Genomic DNA, 13,511 nt, shown 5'->3' on the forward strand with positions numbered 1-13,511 from the left:
GACTTAATGGCTAATGCAAGTGGGGTGGAGTAGGTAAAATTGTAACTTTATAAACATATTGAAACTTGAAAGTAGAGAAAACAGTTTATTTAACCTTACAATAAATTTTGCAAAATAGAATGTCTTTGATTATCATATTTTAACCTGAAGGATTTTTTTCTTTTCATTTTATAAAAGATGGAAACACTGTTTGCAATGATATGGACACAGAAAAACTATTTACTATGTTTTATTTTCTACAATCTGGTTAAAAGTAGCATGCAAGTAATTGAATAAAAATACTTGTATATATGACTTATTTTGAAATAACAATTATATCAGCAATGGATAAAAATCTTTCAGTGAAAATTTAAATGAAAGTATGGCAAAAAGAAAACAATTTTTGACCTGAAAAAAATGTTTGTTTCCCTGTTATTCTTCACATATTCTATTCATTTCATACTGTAATAGCTCCAAAAAATATTTTCATACATTTTTAAACTGCTTTTATATTGTTAAATCACTTTAACAAAAGAAGGACATGAATAATTAAGAATGCTGGATTGCTTGCAGGGAGAATCTCTATTTACACAGGCTAGCCCATACTGCTCAGCACTCTGATGAAACCCAGCTGACTTCTACATACGTCTGGTACCAGATGGTACATATTGCATGCTTGAACATGGATTTCTACCAGGTTGAGTGTTTTCCCTCAACTTAACTAACCACATGAAGGCATATTTTGCACCACATCTGGTCATTCTTGTGCTTTCTAAATAACAACCTTTTGTAAAAATATGCACACATTTCCTTAAGGTTGCCAAGTGCGTGCTAAATGTTAACAAACAGAATGGATAATATGCAGATTGACTTTTTTTAAGACATATCCTAAATTTAAAGAGCTATCATGATGCAATTCCTGTAATAATGGCCCATAGAAGGGAACTGCAGACTCTGAGGCATCTCACTCCAGTGAGATCTCCGCAGCCACTCGAAGGCAGTTGTACATCTCCTGTGGCAGGTCAGCCCGAGTGAGATTGTTTCCATCCAGGCGTAAATGTGTGATCTTGGAATATGTCAGTGGTCCAACAACCTTACAGAAGCTGCTCAATGGGAACTCTGAAAAAAAGGGTACACGAGTGAGAAAAAACATGAAGAATTAGGACAAATAGAACTTGGAAAATGTAGCCTTCCTGAGGAGCCCGTTCCTCCATCTCAGTGAAAAACCTTTTCCTAAATAACCAATCTGAACCCCCGGTGAAATTTTTTCAATATTTAATGTGTTTTCACTGATAAAATTCCCTGTTAGTTTACTGCAACTTGAGAGGTCTGTATTATAGAATCATAGAGTCTTCTGAGTTGAAAGGGATTCTTGAAGGTCATCTATTCCAGCTCCCCTGAAATGAGCAGGAAATGATCACCTACAGCTGATCAGGGTGCTCAGAGCAACATTCAGCCTGATCTTGGATGTCTCCCAAGGATAGATCATCCACCATTCCTCTGGACAATGTGTTCCAGTGCCTCACAAACCTTACTGTAAAATCTTCTTCTTTATATTCAATCTAAATCTCCTTTCTTTTAGTTTGAAACAATTTCCCCTTGTCAGAAGTGTTGAAGAGGTTCCTCACTCTAGCTGTGAGAAGTTCAGAATTTAAGAATTTCAGACTCAGGCTGGCACTTAGAAGGGAACAGAAAAGTAAAAAAAAGAAAGAATCAGTACGGTCTGGGATGCAGAGGGAATAATCTCTTACGCTGAGTGCATTATGATGGAAATGTGAAACAGTGCTACGTAATATTTTGAATAAAGTTTCTGGAACAACTGAAGCTGTGATTTGGCCTTACCCATAAGAACAGGCAGTCGACAGAGTCTCTCTGTTAAGTATTGTTTTCTGAACATTGATTTACTATTTTCAAAATGTAATTTGGCCTATGAGCAAGGAAGGAATTACGTTGAAATTGTATGGCTGAACCTTTCTAGAATAGCAGGCTTTCAAAGTAAGTAAATGTAAAAAATATTTGAAAAATTTTTGTATTTATTGCAATTTATGTATCATGCTATATATAGACTCCATCCAGTTGAAACACAGCAGACCTTGAATGAAGTTGGTATCTTATGAACAATATTAACTGGAAAAAACAAAACAAACAAACAAAAAGGAAAACAACAAAAAAACAGAAAAATTCTGTGTTCAATATAAATAAGCACACTTATGTACAAGGGATGATCCAAAAGTAATGCCTCCCATTTTATTATTTTGGCTCAAGACATCAGAGGCAGATGTTGGTGGTACAGCAATAGAGGTTGAACTTTCCCAACAATATTCCATTACATTGTGTTGCTGTGCAACATATGGCAGCAGAGGGGCAGTCTGACATAATGGCATCTGACGTGGAAGTGTGGATGAAGTAAAGGGGTGCCGCTGAATTCCTCTATGCAGTAAACGTTGAACCCACTGACATTTGTCAAAGTTTGCTGAATGTTAATGGATACCAAATAGTGGATGTGAGCACAGTGAGGCTGAGGGTGGTCCATTTCAGCAGTGGTAACAGCAACTGTGGGTCACCTCCACTGGTATAGACTTTTACAAGCATTGCACTCAGGCTCTTGTTCATCTCTTGAAAAAACTGCACAGTTGGTGGTGGTAACTATGCTGAAAAATAGTGTTTTGTAGCTGAGAATCTTCTCTGTCAAATGGCTTTATTCTGCCCTTTGTATCTGTTGTAGTTTTCATGAAATTAAATAAGAAGCATTACTTTCAAAGCAACCAGCATATGTATCGTGCAGAAAAGGTCCATTCGCAAGAGAGAATCTATGCAAACAAGCCTAGTACCCATTATATACCACACTGTGTAATTCTACAAAGACGGTCCTTCATTCTTATCTGTGTTCACTTTGATTCACACACTACTGAAGAAGAAATCTGAGAGTCTTCTTACAGCTTTTGTAATCAATTAAATGCTATAAAATGCTTTCATGTTGCAGAGGACTGCAACTCATAATTTGCGAAAAACAAATATAGGGTTCTCAAAATCAGAAACCCTTTTGACTACCAGTGGGCTTTTGAAAACAGCAGCTTTTATATCTTTGCTGTATGACTATATATCTCATTTGAGAAAACATGTTGTACTAAAGGAGATGGAGGGTCTTTCACTTTAAGTTGAATTCTTCCAGAACTAACATTACAGTAATGTGCTTTCATTGATTAAATGAACTAGTGTGAACTAGGTATAAGTGTATATTTGTCCATAAAGGCAGATCTTTAAAGAATGACAGTCTAGGTAATGTTTTAGAGATAGTAGAGGTAGAGATATGATGTTGAATAGTAAAACTGTGTGTATCTTCCATAAGTTTTAAATGAGGATTAAGGAAATGTGTTTCAAAAATGTTCGATTTTGTACACCAGTTAGACACTAAATTCAAAACAATTTCCTAGATTCTGTGCATTGTACAACCCTGTTCTGGAAAGATGAGAGCTAAAGATAATGCCTATTTATTTTCATGGAAATTGCAACAGGTGAGAGATGAAAGATGTTCTTGATGGCACAGTCATTGGACAGTCAAAATCATAATATTAATAATATTAAGTCTGCAGATCAATTCTAATATTCTTCCAGTTTAGAATGTATCAGTTCTAGTGAACTGTCAATTCTTGTGGGATATAACCATATAAAATAAGATATAGGATTAGATCTGTATGGTATCTGTTGTATGCAAACATAAATTTGCTTGGCCTACAGACTATACCATTAATTATTTACATCCAGATCTTTCCAGGTAATTTGGTGTAATTTGTAAAGATTTTAATAAATACGAATTCTAATATAGATTTCTTTTTCCTTTTCTTATCATTCATGGAAAATAAAATGGCATGGTAATTATGCATTCGTTGAAGGCCACACATATAAAAGCTTTCTGAATTTCCTTTTTCATATTTTTTCTTATTGTTACTTCTGAGTTCAAGGTCTTACATTTGGTTGAAATATAAGCTATGTACATGTAATTTGGGTACTCAGAATATTTAAACCTTATACATGTAAATCATAAAGTTTATCAGTGCTACTAAAATATCTAGCTGTGCAGACTGCTTGTGAGATTGGAACCACTTTGGAAATAGATTCTGATTTAGTCTTTACTGAAGTCAAAGGAACTGTCATGAAGTTCAGTGGTATTGGGTTTCATTACTCAGTGCAAAAATGCATTTTTTTCATGTGGGTATCAATTTATTATACAGTTCGTAGAATTTCAGCTGTTAGAAGCATATTAAAAATATCTGGATTCTAATTATTGTCTACAATGCAAAAAGATTAGACAAGTGGGACTTGGACTGCATCTGATATTCTGTTATCTAGATGTTCTGCATGGGAACCTCAATCAAAGAGACTGAAGCACTGAAACATCACTAGTTTACTTCCCCCTTCATTACAGTGATCAATGTTGCAGATATTCCTGTTAAAAATGTTTCTGAATTAATAATATCCATGTTCAGAGGCAATGAAACTTGAATTTTGCCACCAGTGTGACATTCATATTTTGCCAACAAAGAATTCCTGCTTGAATCTGACACAGAGATAGTTACAAGGATTGGATAAAAGTTGGATTTTCATCTGAACAGCTATTTTCTCACTAAATGTGTCTGTCCCCTTAAGAAATTTTGCTATTTTAACAAATAATCAGAATATAATAAATATATATATAAAGGAATATAATAAAAAGGAATATATATAAAAAGGAGCAGATTCATCTTCTGCTCTCATCGATGGACCAAAATAGAAGCATACATACATTTATTTTCTACACAAAATTCTTTTTGTTTATTTTACTGTATGCTAAGCAAAGGTATATCACTTTTTAAATCAGGAGCACAAGCAGCTTCAAGCTGAGGAAAACTAACTATGCTAAGACTTCTTGTTAAGGCATGCAATACAGCAGAAAAGCTTACTGGGATCAGCAGCTCTCATCATCCTTGCTGGCTTGTAAGCCGATAGTAAGCATATTTGAGTCATTTCTGCACAGACCATTGTAAAAAAACACTCTGAGATTGCTGTGGTTTTCCAAATAGAAGACCACAAAGCATCTTACAACTAGCTATGCTTAGAGTAATTAAATTCATGGAACAGCTACTGATCCAGCCAATGAACCAATGAACTGCAGCAAAATGCAGCCAGAACTGCAGCAGAAAGCTGGGTCCAAATGCAAGATCGTGCACCTGGGTCAAGGCAACCACCATTACAAATACAAGCTGGAGGATGAAAGGATTGAGCGCAGCCCTGCCAAAGAAAAACAAACTGGGGTTACTGGTGGTTGGCAAACCGGACATGAGCCAACAATGTGCCCTCGCAGCTCAGAAAGACAACTGTAACCCAGACTGCATTAAAAGAAGCATGGCCAGCACGTTGAGGAAGGTGATCCTGCCTCCCTGCTCAGCACTGGAGAGGTCTCACCTGGAGGACTGCATCCAGATGTGGAGTACTCAGTACTGTTGGAGTGTGTCCAGAGAAGGGCCACAAAAATGACCAAAGGGATGGAACACCTCTTCTATGAGGACAGGATGAGAGAGCTGGAACTCTTCAGCCTGGACGAGAGAAAGCTGCAAGGTAACCTGATAGCAGCCTTTCAGTATCTAAAGGGAAGCTACAGGAAAGAAGGGGACAGATTCCTAACAGGGTCTGCTGTGATAGAGCAAGGGGAAATGGTTCCAAGCTCCAAGAAGGTAGATTTAGGTTTGATATAAGGAAAATATCTTTTATAGTGAGTGTGGTGAGGCACTGGAATAGGTTCCTCAGTTATGTAGTTGATGCCCCATCCCTGGAGACTTTCAAAGTGAGGCTAGATAAGGCCCTGGGCAACCTTGTCTAGCTGTGGTGTCCCTGTTCATTGCAGGGGAGCTGGACTACATGGCCTTCAGAGGTCCCTTCCAACTCTAATAATTTCATTATTCTATGAGAATGTGTTTTTGACTGTTCTCTGAAAACTTTTCAAGTTCCACTTGTTATGCTCCATTCCTACAATATCTTCTTGCTAGTGCTTCAGGTGGAAGCACTTCTTTTCTTAATCTTTTGCAAATGAAATATGGGCCTTTGAACTCTCTTCTTGTATCACTGATTCTCTTTGATGTTTATACCTGCAGAGGGTTTTTTGCCTTGAATAATCAATAATAAAAAATAATATAAATACATACATAAACCTAAAGGCATCTTAAAGCATAGGAGCAAACAATTGTTACTACAAAGCACAAAATTTCACCCTGATATTACTAAAAAAGATATTAAGAAAACAAACAAACAACAACAACAACAGAAAAAATAAACAGAAACTCCAATCTTCTCCATTCTGGGCTTGAGACAGGAATAGAGCAAAGACTTATAAACTCATCATGGTCCCATACTAGCTTGGAAATCCAACTTGTTCAAATACAGGTGATGGGGCATACTGTTGATACCTAACATGGACTTCACACATGCTTCAGTTTATTAGTAGAGATCAAAGGAGTTCTTCTGAATTTGTCTTTATTCCAGTTTGCTATCCTACTTGTTAGCCTGTTCCTCCTCCTCTCACAGTGGGATGAAGACAGAACACACTGAAATGAAACTGATTCTGTTTCAAATCTTTTGGAGGGTACATTTATCAGCTTTTTTCACCAAGCTCAAAGTCACTCACATGAGGATATTTTCCTAATACATAATTTTTTAGATATGTCAATGCATAATTTCTCCATCAAATCAAAACAAAACTCAGGGACAATGATTTAAAGAAATATTTCCTTTCTTTCTAGTAATATCAAATGGGGTAGGGCTTTTTCTCAGACAAATGTTAATTTATAGCCCTCAGTGTACTGAGAAAAAGAGAAATGACAGCAAATGAAAAACTAAATAAGTGAAAATTTTAAGCTATGCAAGTATAATCTAAGAAATTACGCCTTTTGAATTGAGTAACCTTTCAGGACAAGCTATCATTAAATGTAATAGAGAAGTTTCCTTCTCATATAATATCAGCATTATGGGCCATTGTATGGAAGGGAAGCTTTCCTTGTTTACCTTCAACCTTACATAAATCTCAGGAAAACAAGAATATTTTATTAAAAAGCAACTGGTCATTTGTTTGAGGGTCAAAGATCAGTCAGCTGAATTTTTAGAAAGACTTAGCACTCAGACATGAAGGTCAGATCTAATGAGAAAAGAATTGCAAAGGGTTTGCTCACTCTGTATCAGCTATCTTCTTAAACCAAAATGCCCCACATTGTTAATTTGCATATTAGGGAACATAATATTGTGCCTTTGAAATTAGATAGTCAAAGAAATTTGTCTTCTACACTTTCTTATTCAGCCAAAAGAACAAATCAGAGATCTCTTGCATCATTCCATATGGTAGCAATGAAAGTGTAGCAGTAGCCAGTGCATTCACACCTCACTCCATCAGCTTCTCCACTGACTAGAGTTCTGGAAACATTGCTTTCACTGAAGAAGTAAATTGCTGTCACCGTTGCTCAGAAAACCTTGGAAATGTGAGTGGAAAGCAAACTTGGTACCTGGGTCTCTTGAAAAAGGCTCAGAACAGCTGGTCTAAGCATTGAAAACTGCCTCATTTATCACAGGAGAAATTAAAAATCATCAACTCTTTCAGGAACAGAAGAGTATCTGAAAGAGCACTATAGGTTGCTATACTTGCTATTTCATTGGGAAGCATTAATTTTTTGTTTTCCTTCATCAAAACAAGGAAATGAGATAGAGGAAAAAAAATCAAAATATTGAGGAACATGTGAAACATGGTAAACTAAAAAAAAATAAAATAAATTGTTGCCCTATGCCTGGTATGATATGCATTAAATATTTTGTTGCAAGTCTGTATAAAGAAAAATTAAATCTTTTAGCTAACAGTGATATCCTAGAGACCTGATGGCTACAGGTAAACAGGAGGAGTTTCTGATTTAGTTAATATTAGTTAGCAGGTTGATGTAAGCCCTCAGCAGAAACACAGTTGTTTTTGACCATACTGCCTCTCCATGAGAGGTCTCTGCTTACAGAACTGTAGCTGGAGAGTGTCTGATGGGAAGGTGAGGCCTGCTCACTTCCATAGTATCTCTCCCTCCTACCCCAAGATTAAGGCAGTCTTGTCTCAGTAGAAACCTCCACAATCTCATACAAGGTGGGGTTACTGACTTCAGAAGGAATTTCTGTTCAAATCGTGTTTAAATGGAGACAAGCTTGATACCTGATCATATGATGTGGAAAACAGGAATGGAAAGAAGAAACAATGGGGCAGCTCTTAGGATTTCAAGATGGATTTGGAAATATACTGCCTGTAAGGGGGAAGATAAGGAAGGGAGGAAATAAATAAAACCAATAACAGCTAGTTTGTGTATTTTTCACTCTGCTTTGTACCTTATGGATTACCTGTCCTCCCCTCCAGAACTTTCACTGAAAGGTTATACATAGTGTAGTGAAATTCTGTTATCTTTTGTTGACTTACAAATTCTGAGTATCTTTCACACTGATTAAACTCTTTCCAGAGTTGTTTGTTTTTTTTTTTTTTTCTGAACTGTATAAGTACCCTCCATTGATTTCAATGCATTTATTTTAATTTATGTGAGATGATGATTTGACCATTAATAACCACATTTGAAAGAAAGCAGAATTTTCTGCCTTCAAATAGGTAGCTAAATATCTGTCTTTTAATATTAATATGAGGAGCAGTCAGAGAAATGTCAGTGTGCTAACAGGTTAGCCAGTACCATTTCTTCAGACTGTTTGAACAACAATTCCAGATACTTGCACAAGCCATTACTTTCTGGACTGTGTTAAATGTTATTGAAAACATGCAATTTTAACTCACTGTTAATTTTGTTGACTTGGAGGTAGAAGTTTTCAAGATTCTCACTGACAGTTGGAATACTCTTCAGTTGATTGAAGGACAGATCCAATTCGACCAATGATGTGATATTGAAGACATTGCCTGGTATTCCAGAATCTGTTAATTTATTGTGGGATAAACGTAAATATTGCAGGGTTTTAAAACCTTGGAAGTACTCATCAGGAATATTGGAGATCTGGTTATTGTCAAAATACAGCATGAGTAAGGAGTGAGGCAGTCCTGTTGGTAGCTTTGTAAGTTGATTGAAGCTTAAGTCTAGATACAAAAGTGAATTCAGACCTTTAAATGCCCCAGAAATAGATTCTGCTTTCAGCTGGTTGTTCTGGAGATGAATGACAGTTAGATTTACCAGCCCCTCAAGTGCACCAGGATTGACTTTTGTGATCTTGTTGTGACTTAATTGCAGGTCATCCAGAGTTTTGGGGAGCGGTCCAACAGCTTCAGTCAAATTGTTGTAGTTAATGTGAAGTTTCTTCAGATTCTTTAGTTTAGAGAAGACTCTTCCCTTAATTTTTGAATTTTCCAGATGATTGTGATCTAGGATCAGCCACTGCAGGTCTGTTACATTATCAAATGTGTTCTCTTCAATGGCCTCAATCATATTGTTTCGAAGATAAAGGTACTTTATTCCACTTGGTACAATTGGAATGGTTTTCAGTTTAAGATTGTCACAATACATTGCAGTAGGATAGCTTAAAGGACAATTACATTCTGGGGCACAGACTGCTGTGGATGGCCCAAAAGGATCATAACCATAATCATCTGCAGGACCATAGTCATATTGGCAAAAAATGCCACTAATCAATATTAGAAAGATGGGTAGAGAGTTTAAAGTCATCATTTCAATGTGTCTTGTCTCTGTATAGTGGAGGAGAATAAAAAAAGTTACAATTCTGATTTTCTATTTTTTCTTCAATACTTGAAATTTTAATATACCAAGATTATGATTCAACACTAATTAACACTTCCTATATAAAGCTATTAATTAATTAAAAATACAATGTTTGTTAGCAATGCAGTGTTACTATTATAGTTTTACAGCACTTATTTTGTTATAATCTGCCTTTGTAATGTGAATCTGCAGGCCATTCTGCTGCTGCAAGTAACACATTTTTAAAATCATCCTGTAGCAATTTGTTAAATTGCAAGAAGGATGGTAAAGTCCAAGTCTTCTAACCTTGGAACACAAGTTTCCAGTTTTTCTGAAGGTCATGTTCAGAGACAGTTTTGCCATTTAAATTCTATCAATCTTTCGTTGCTACACCTAATACGTTAAAGTACCTTATACTTAAATAATATGTGATGGCTTAATTTTGTTTCAGAAAACTAAATTAAGGAAAGTTACAAACTCAGAGTGATGGTCTGCTATATAGTGTGTTGTTAAGATGCCAGTAGCTTGAGATATCTTCTTCCATATTCCATATTAAAGAACAAACTCATAAAAACAGCACATGTTCTCCTGGACCTGTCAAACAGCACTGCATATGTGTACATGTGTGTACTCTAATACAGGTCTACATTGGATTTCAAATGACAGCTCTTCATATAGTGAAAATGTTCTTTCAGAATTGATATATGACAATGAGAGTGCTAATTACTCTACATAAACAGATCAATAAGCACTTGCTTTACAGTTGTCCTTCTAGATCATATACAGCAAAAAGATGTTTAAGACATTTGGGGATGTTTTGCTGTGATACAGTGTGAGTCATCTCACATTACTTTTCAAGGACATGCTTTACTAATTAGATGCTTCACAAGATACAACTCTACTAATATCTCAAAATCCGCATAAACTAGTATCTTGCAGATATTTCTTATTACCTAGATAGATGCTGAGTTGAAAAGATCAGTTTAGCATCACTGAAGTTGATGAGCTTACTTTGATTTTCACCATGAACAAATACTCAGCTACTGTTCAGAGTGAGAAAATTCAGAAAATCCTTAGAACCCTCTTGTTCTCAATTTCAGACAGCCTGTGCATCATTTAAACAGATCACCAGACATTCTCAGACCTAGGCAAGCTTCCAGCAAAGTAAGTCAGTCTTCTTGTTAGCACTATTTTGTGATGGAGTTCCTAAAGTTAAAATTCAAGGCCATAGCTTGAAAGTCATCTTCAACTAAATTTCCTTGCTTTTACTGAGTTGATAAAAGCCATATCACAGTTTAATCAACTAGAGTAACTTTAATCAGGGCCTACTGATTTTGTGTAATGGAAGGAATTTTTTAAAAATTTTCTCTTGTCCAGTCAATCACACATGAAGCCTCACTGCTGGATATTAAGCTGCTGTCTTTGAACAAGGACTAGCATTGCATGTCTTTTACCATGGTGTTGGCTCTGCTTTAGCTAATGACAAACTGTTGGATAGAGAATTATTGAAATATGAGTTATCAGTGTAATTTTCTTTGTCTGTTCTTCATTACTGTATGAGATGAGAACACGTAGGGGACTTTAAGTCCCCTGCTGGTGTGAAGAAGTATAGCTACTCTGAAAGGAGAGAAGTTACAGCAATGCAGTCTGGTTGGAAATCTGCATTAAAGGTAAATCTACATTAAAGGTGAAGAACTAAGTGCTTTGTATTCAAAATATATGACGTAGTGAACCTCTTGGACTACACTCTGTGACCTCACAATGACATTTTTACACATCTTCATCATTTCATATTCTTACTGGTAATGTAGAATAAACATCCCATTTTAAATTCCAAGTTCTATTCCTCTTGTGGTTTCCAGTTATATTCAACATGCTTATCTTTATTACTCATATGAGAGGCAGACACTTAAAGAGTGTACAATGTTTAACTACCATGAAAACATTTGATTTAGATAAAAAAATTTTGAATGATTTTACCAATAAGATTTTAAAATTTAAATGACAGTTCCCTAGTGAAAAGTCATATGCGGACATATGTGACATGAAATAGCACAGTAACACGAATTTTTGGTGTTGTTATATTTTATTTGTTGTTTTGCATTCTACGTGGTTCTCTGTCAGAAGTGTAAAATGTAAATAGATGATATGCACATGCTCGGTTGTTACACTGAACTATATACATTCAAAAGATACCATCAGCATACATTCTTAGATCTTATAACATAAGCATGCTTGAACTAATTGCCTGTGTTTGTTCTACTCAATTATGCTGTTAAATACCTGTGTAAACATTTGTGAAGTTGCTCAGGCAGCATGCCAAAACACACCAAATGACAAATTCACAAATTGGGGAAAATGCTTACTACAGTGGAGTAGACAAACTATTCAAATTATTTTGGAGCCTATACTGCTTTAATTCCAAAGCTGTGAAACAAGGTATATGAAAGTTTATTATTCAAACAGCATTAATCTAAATATGCCTTAATTCTGCAGCTTATTGTTTCACACAGTTTGCATAAGAGTTCATATTAAAAGAAGGTTCAATAGTATATTAGCTTTAAAATTATCCAAACTTTTTCAACGTGCCTATAGTTTTCCTCTCTTTGTTTACTTGATTAATTATTTAAATGTTTCAATACCTTGCCTTTTTATAAAACTAAGAAAGAAAATTTAACAAATGGAGTTCTATGAAGCTATTACCAAGAGAGGAATTAGTAGTTTTTAAAATAAATTCTTTGTGCTGTACATCAACTCTTCTTTTGAAGCAGAACAAAACACTTTGAAAAAGTGCAGCATTGATGCACAAAACATGTGAGGCTGTTTCAAGGAAGCTAAAAAAGTAAATGCACTAAACGACTGCTGATTTGTATTCAATTTACAAATTGGCAAACTTATCTTGACATGTTTTCACATTCCCATTACAGCTACATTTAAATAGCTGAACATTACAGTTAAAACATGCAGCAGCACTTACCTTACTGCCTTGAAGCTGCTTTCCTTAATTCCCAGAGCAGATGCAATAAGGGACTGTATCGACCAATATATGCTGTAAACAGTGACAGGAGGTAAAAGTCTGCCAGATCCTCTGTGTTACAAGAGGAAAAAAAAAAAAGACCCTGAAAAAAAAAACCCTAGTCACGCTGTTCTCTGAAGCTGCTATGTCATCATGGTGATCTTGTGGTGTGGCATGTACGAAAATGCAGCTCTCTTAATGAAGTGCAGGTGGATACCACATTTTGTACAAGGACAACCCATCTGCTGTTCCTGTGGGATGAGAGAATGATAAGTGTTTCACAAATCCAAAAAAGTTTAGATCATTAGCCATGGCGTTATGCAAAGATTTTTTGTATTTCAGAAGAACATTTTCCTTTATAAAACAAATTATAAACAGACTTTTGTTTTCCAACTTATTTTATACTGCTAGACATGAGTTAACAAATAGCACTCAGACCTCAATGCTGCTGTACTTCTTTAGCCAAGTGACTCATTCTTTTCTCTTTTTTTAACTATCGTATGTCCACAATAAAATATGCTTAATAAAACTTTTAGCTTAAGGACAGGAACAAAAGTGTCAGGATTATCTTTGAATTACATCATTTCACCCAACATAAGATATTGAGTTCAAAGCTTCTTCCACAAAGTGTAGTAATTTACTTGGTCTGTAACTTTCCTTTGGTGTTTAAATGCATGCCTGTTTAGTATAAACACATCCACAGGAATGCTTTTTGTGTGTGTGTGTGTTGTATTTTTTCCCCAGCAGTTACTGTAAACTCACTTTATAAATTTGTT

The 13,511-nt window shown here is 35.6% G+C and overlaps 1 protein-coding gene across 1 annotated transcript; it reads right to left on the bottom strand.

Moving 5' to 3' along the window:
* Positions 1-213: 213 nt before the first annotated feature.
* Positions 214-13,058, bottom strand: LUM (lumican). The gene is made up of 3 exons (XM_042890494.1): positions 12,697-13,058; positions 8,810-9,706; positions 214-1,098 (listed from the first exon to the last, which is right to left on the bottom strand). The coding sequence occupies exons 2-3, from the start codon at positions 9,687-9,689 to the stop codon at positions 944-946; spliced, it is 1,035 nt and encodes a 344-aa protein (XP_042746428.1). The 5' UTR covers positions 9,690-9,706; positions 12,697-13,058; the 3' UTR covers positions 214-943.
* Between the last annotated feature and the right edge of the window lie 453 nt (positions 13,059-13,511).

The sequence above is a fragment of the Lagopus leucura genome, unplaced genomic scaffold, assembly GCF_019238085.1.
Source record: "Lagopus leucura isolate 7727_CA_CO unplaced genomic scaffold, USGS_WTPT01 Super-Scaffold_100159, whole genome shotgun sequence".
In the NCBI taxonomy this organism is placed as follows: Eukaryota; Metazoa; Chordata; class Aves; order Galliformes; family Phasianidae; genus Lagopus; species Lagopus leucura.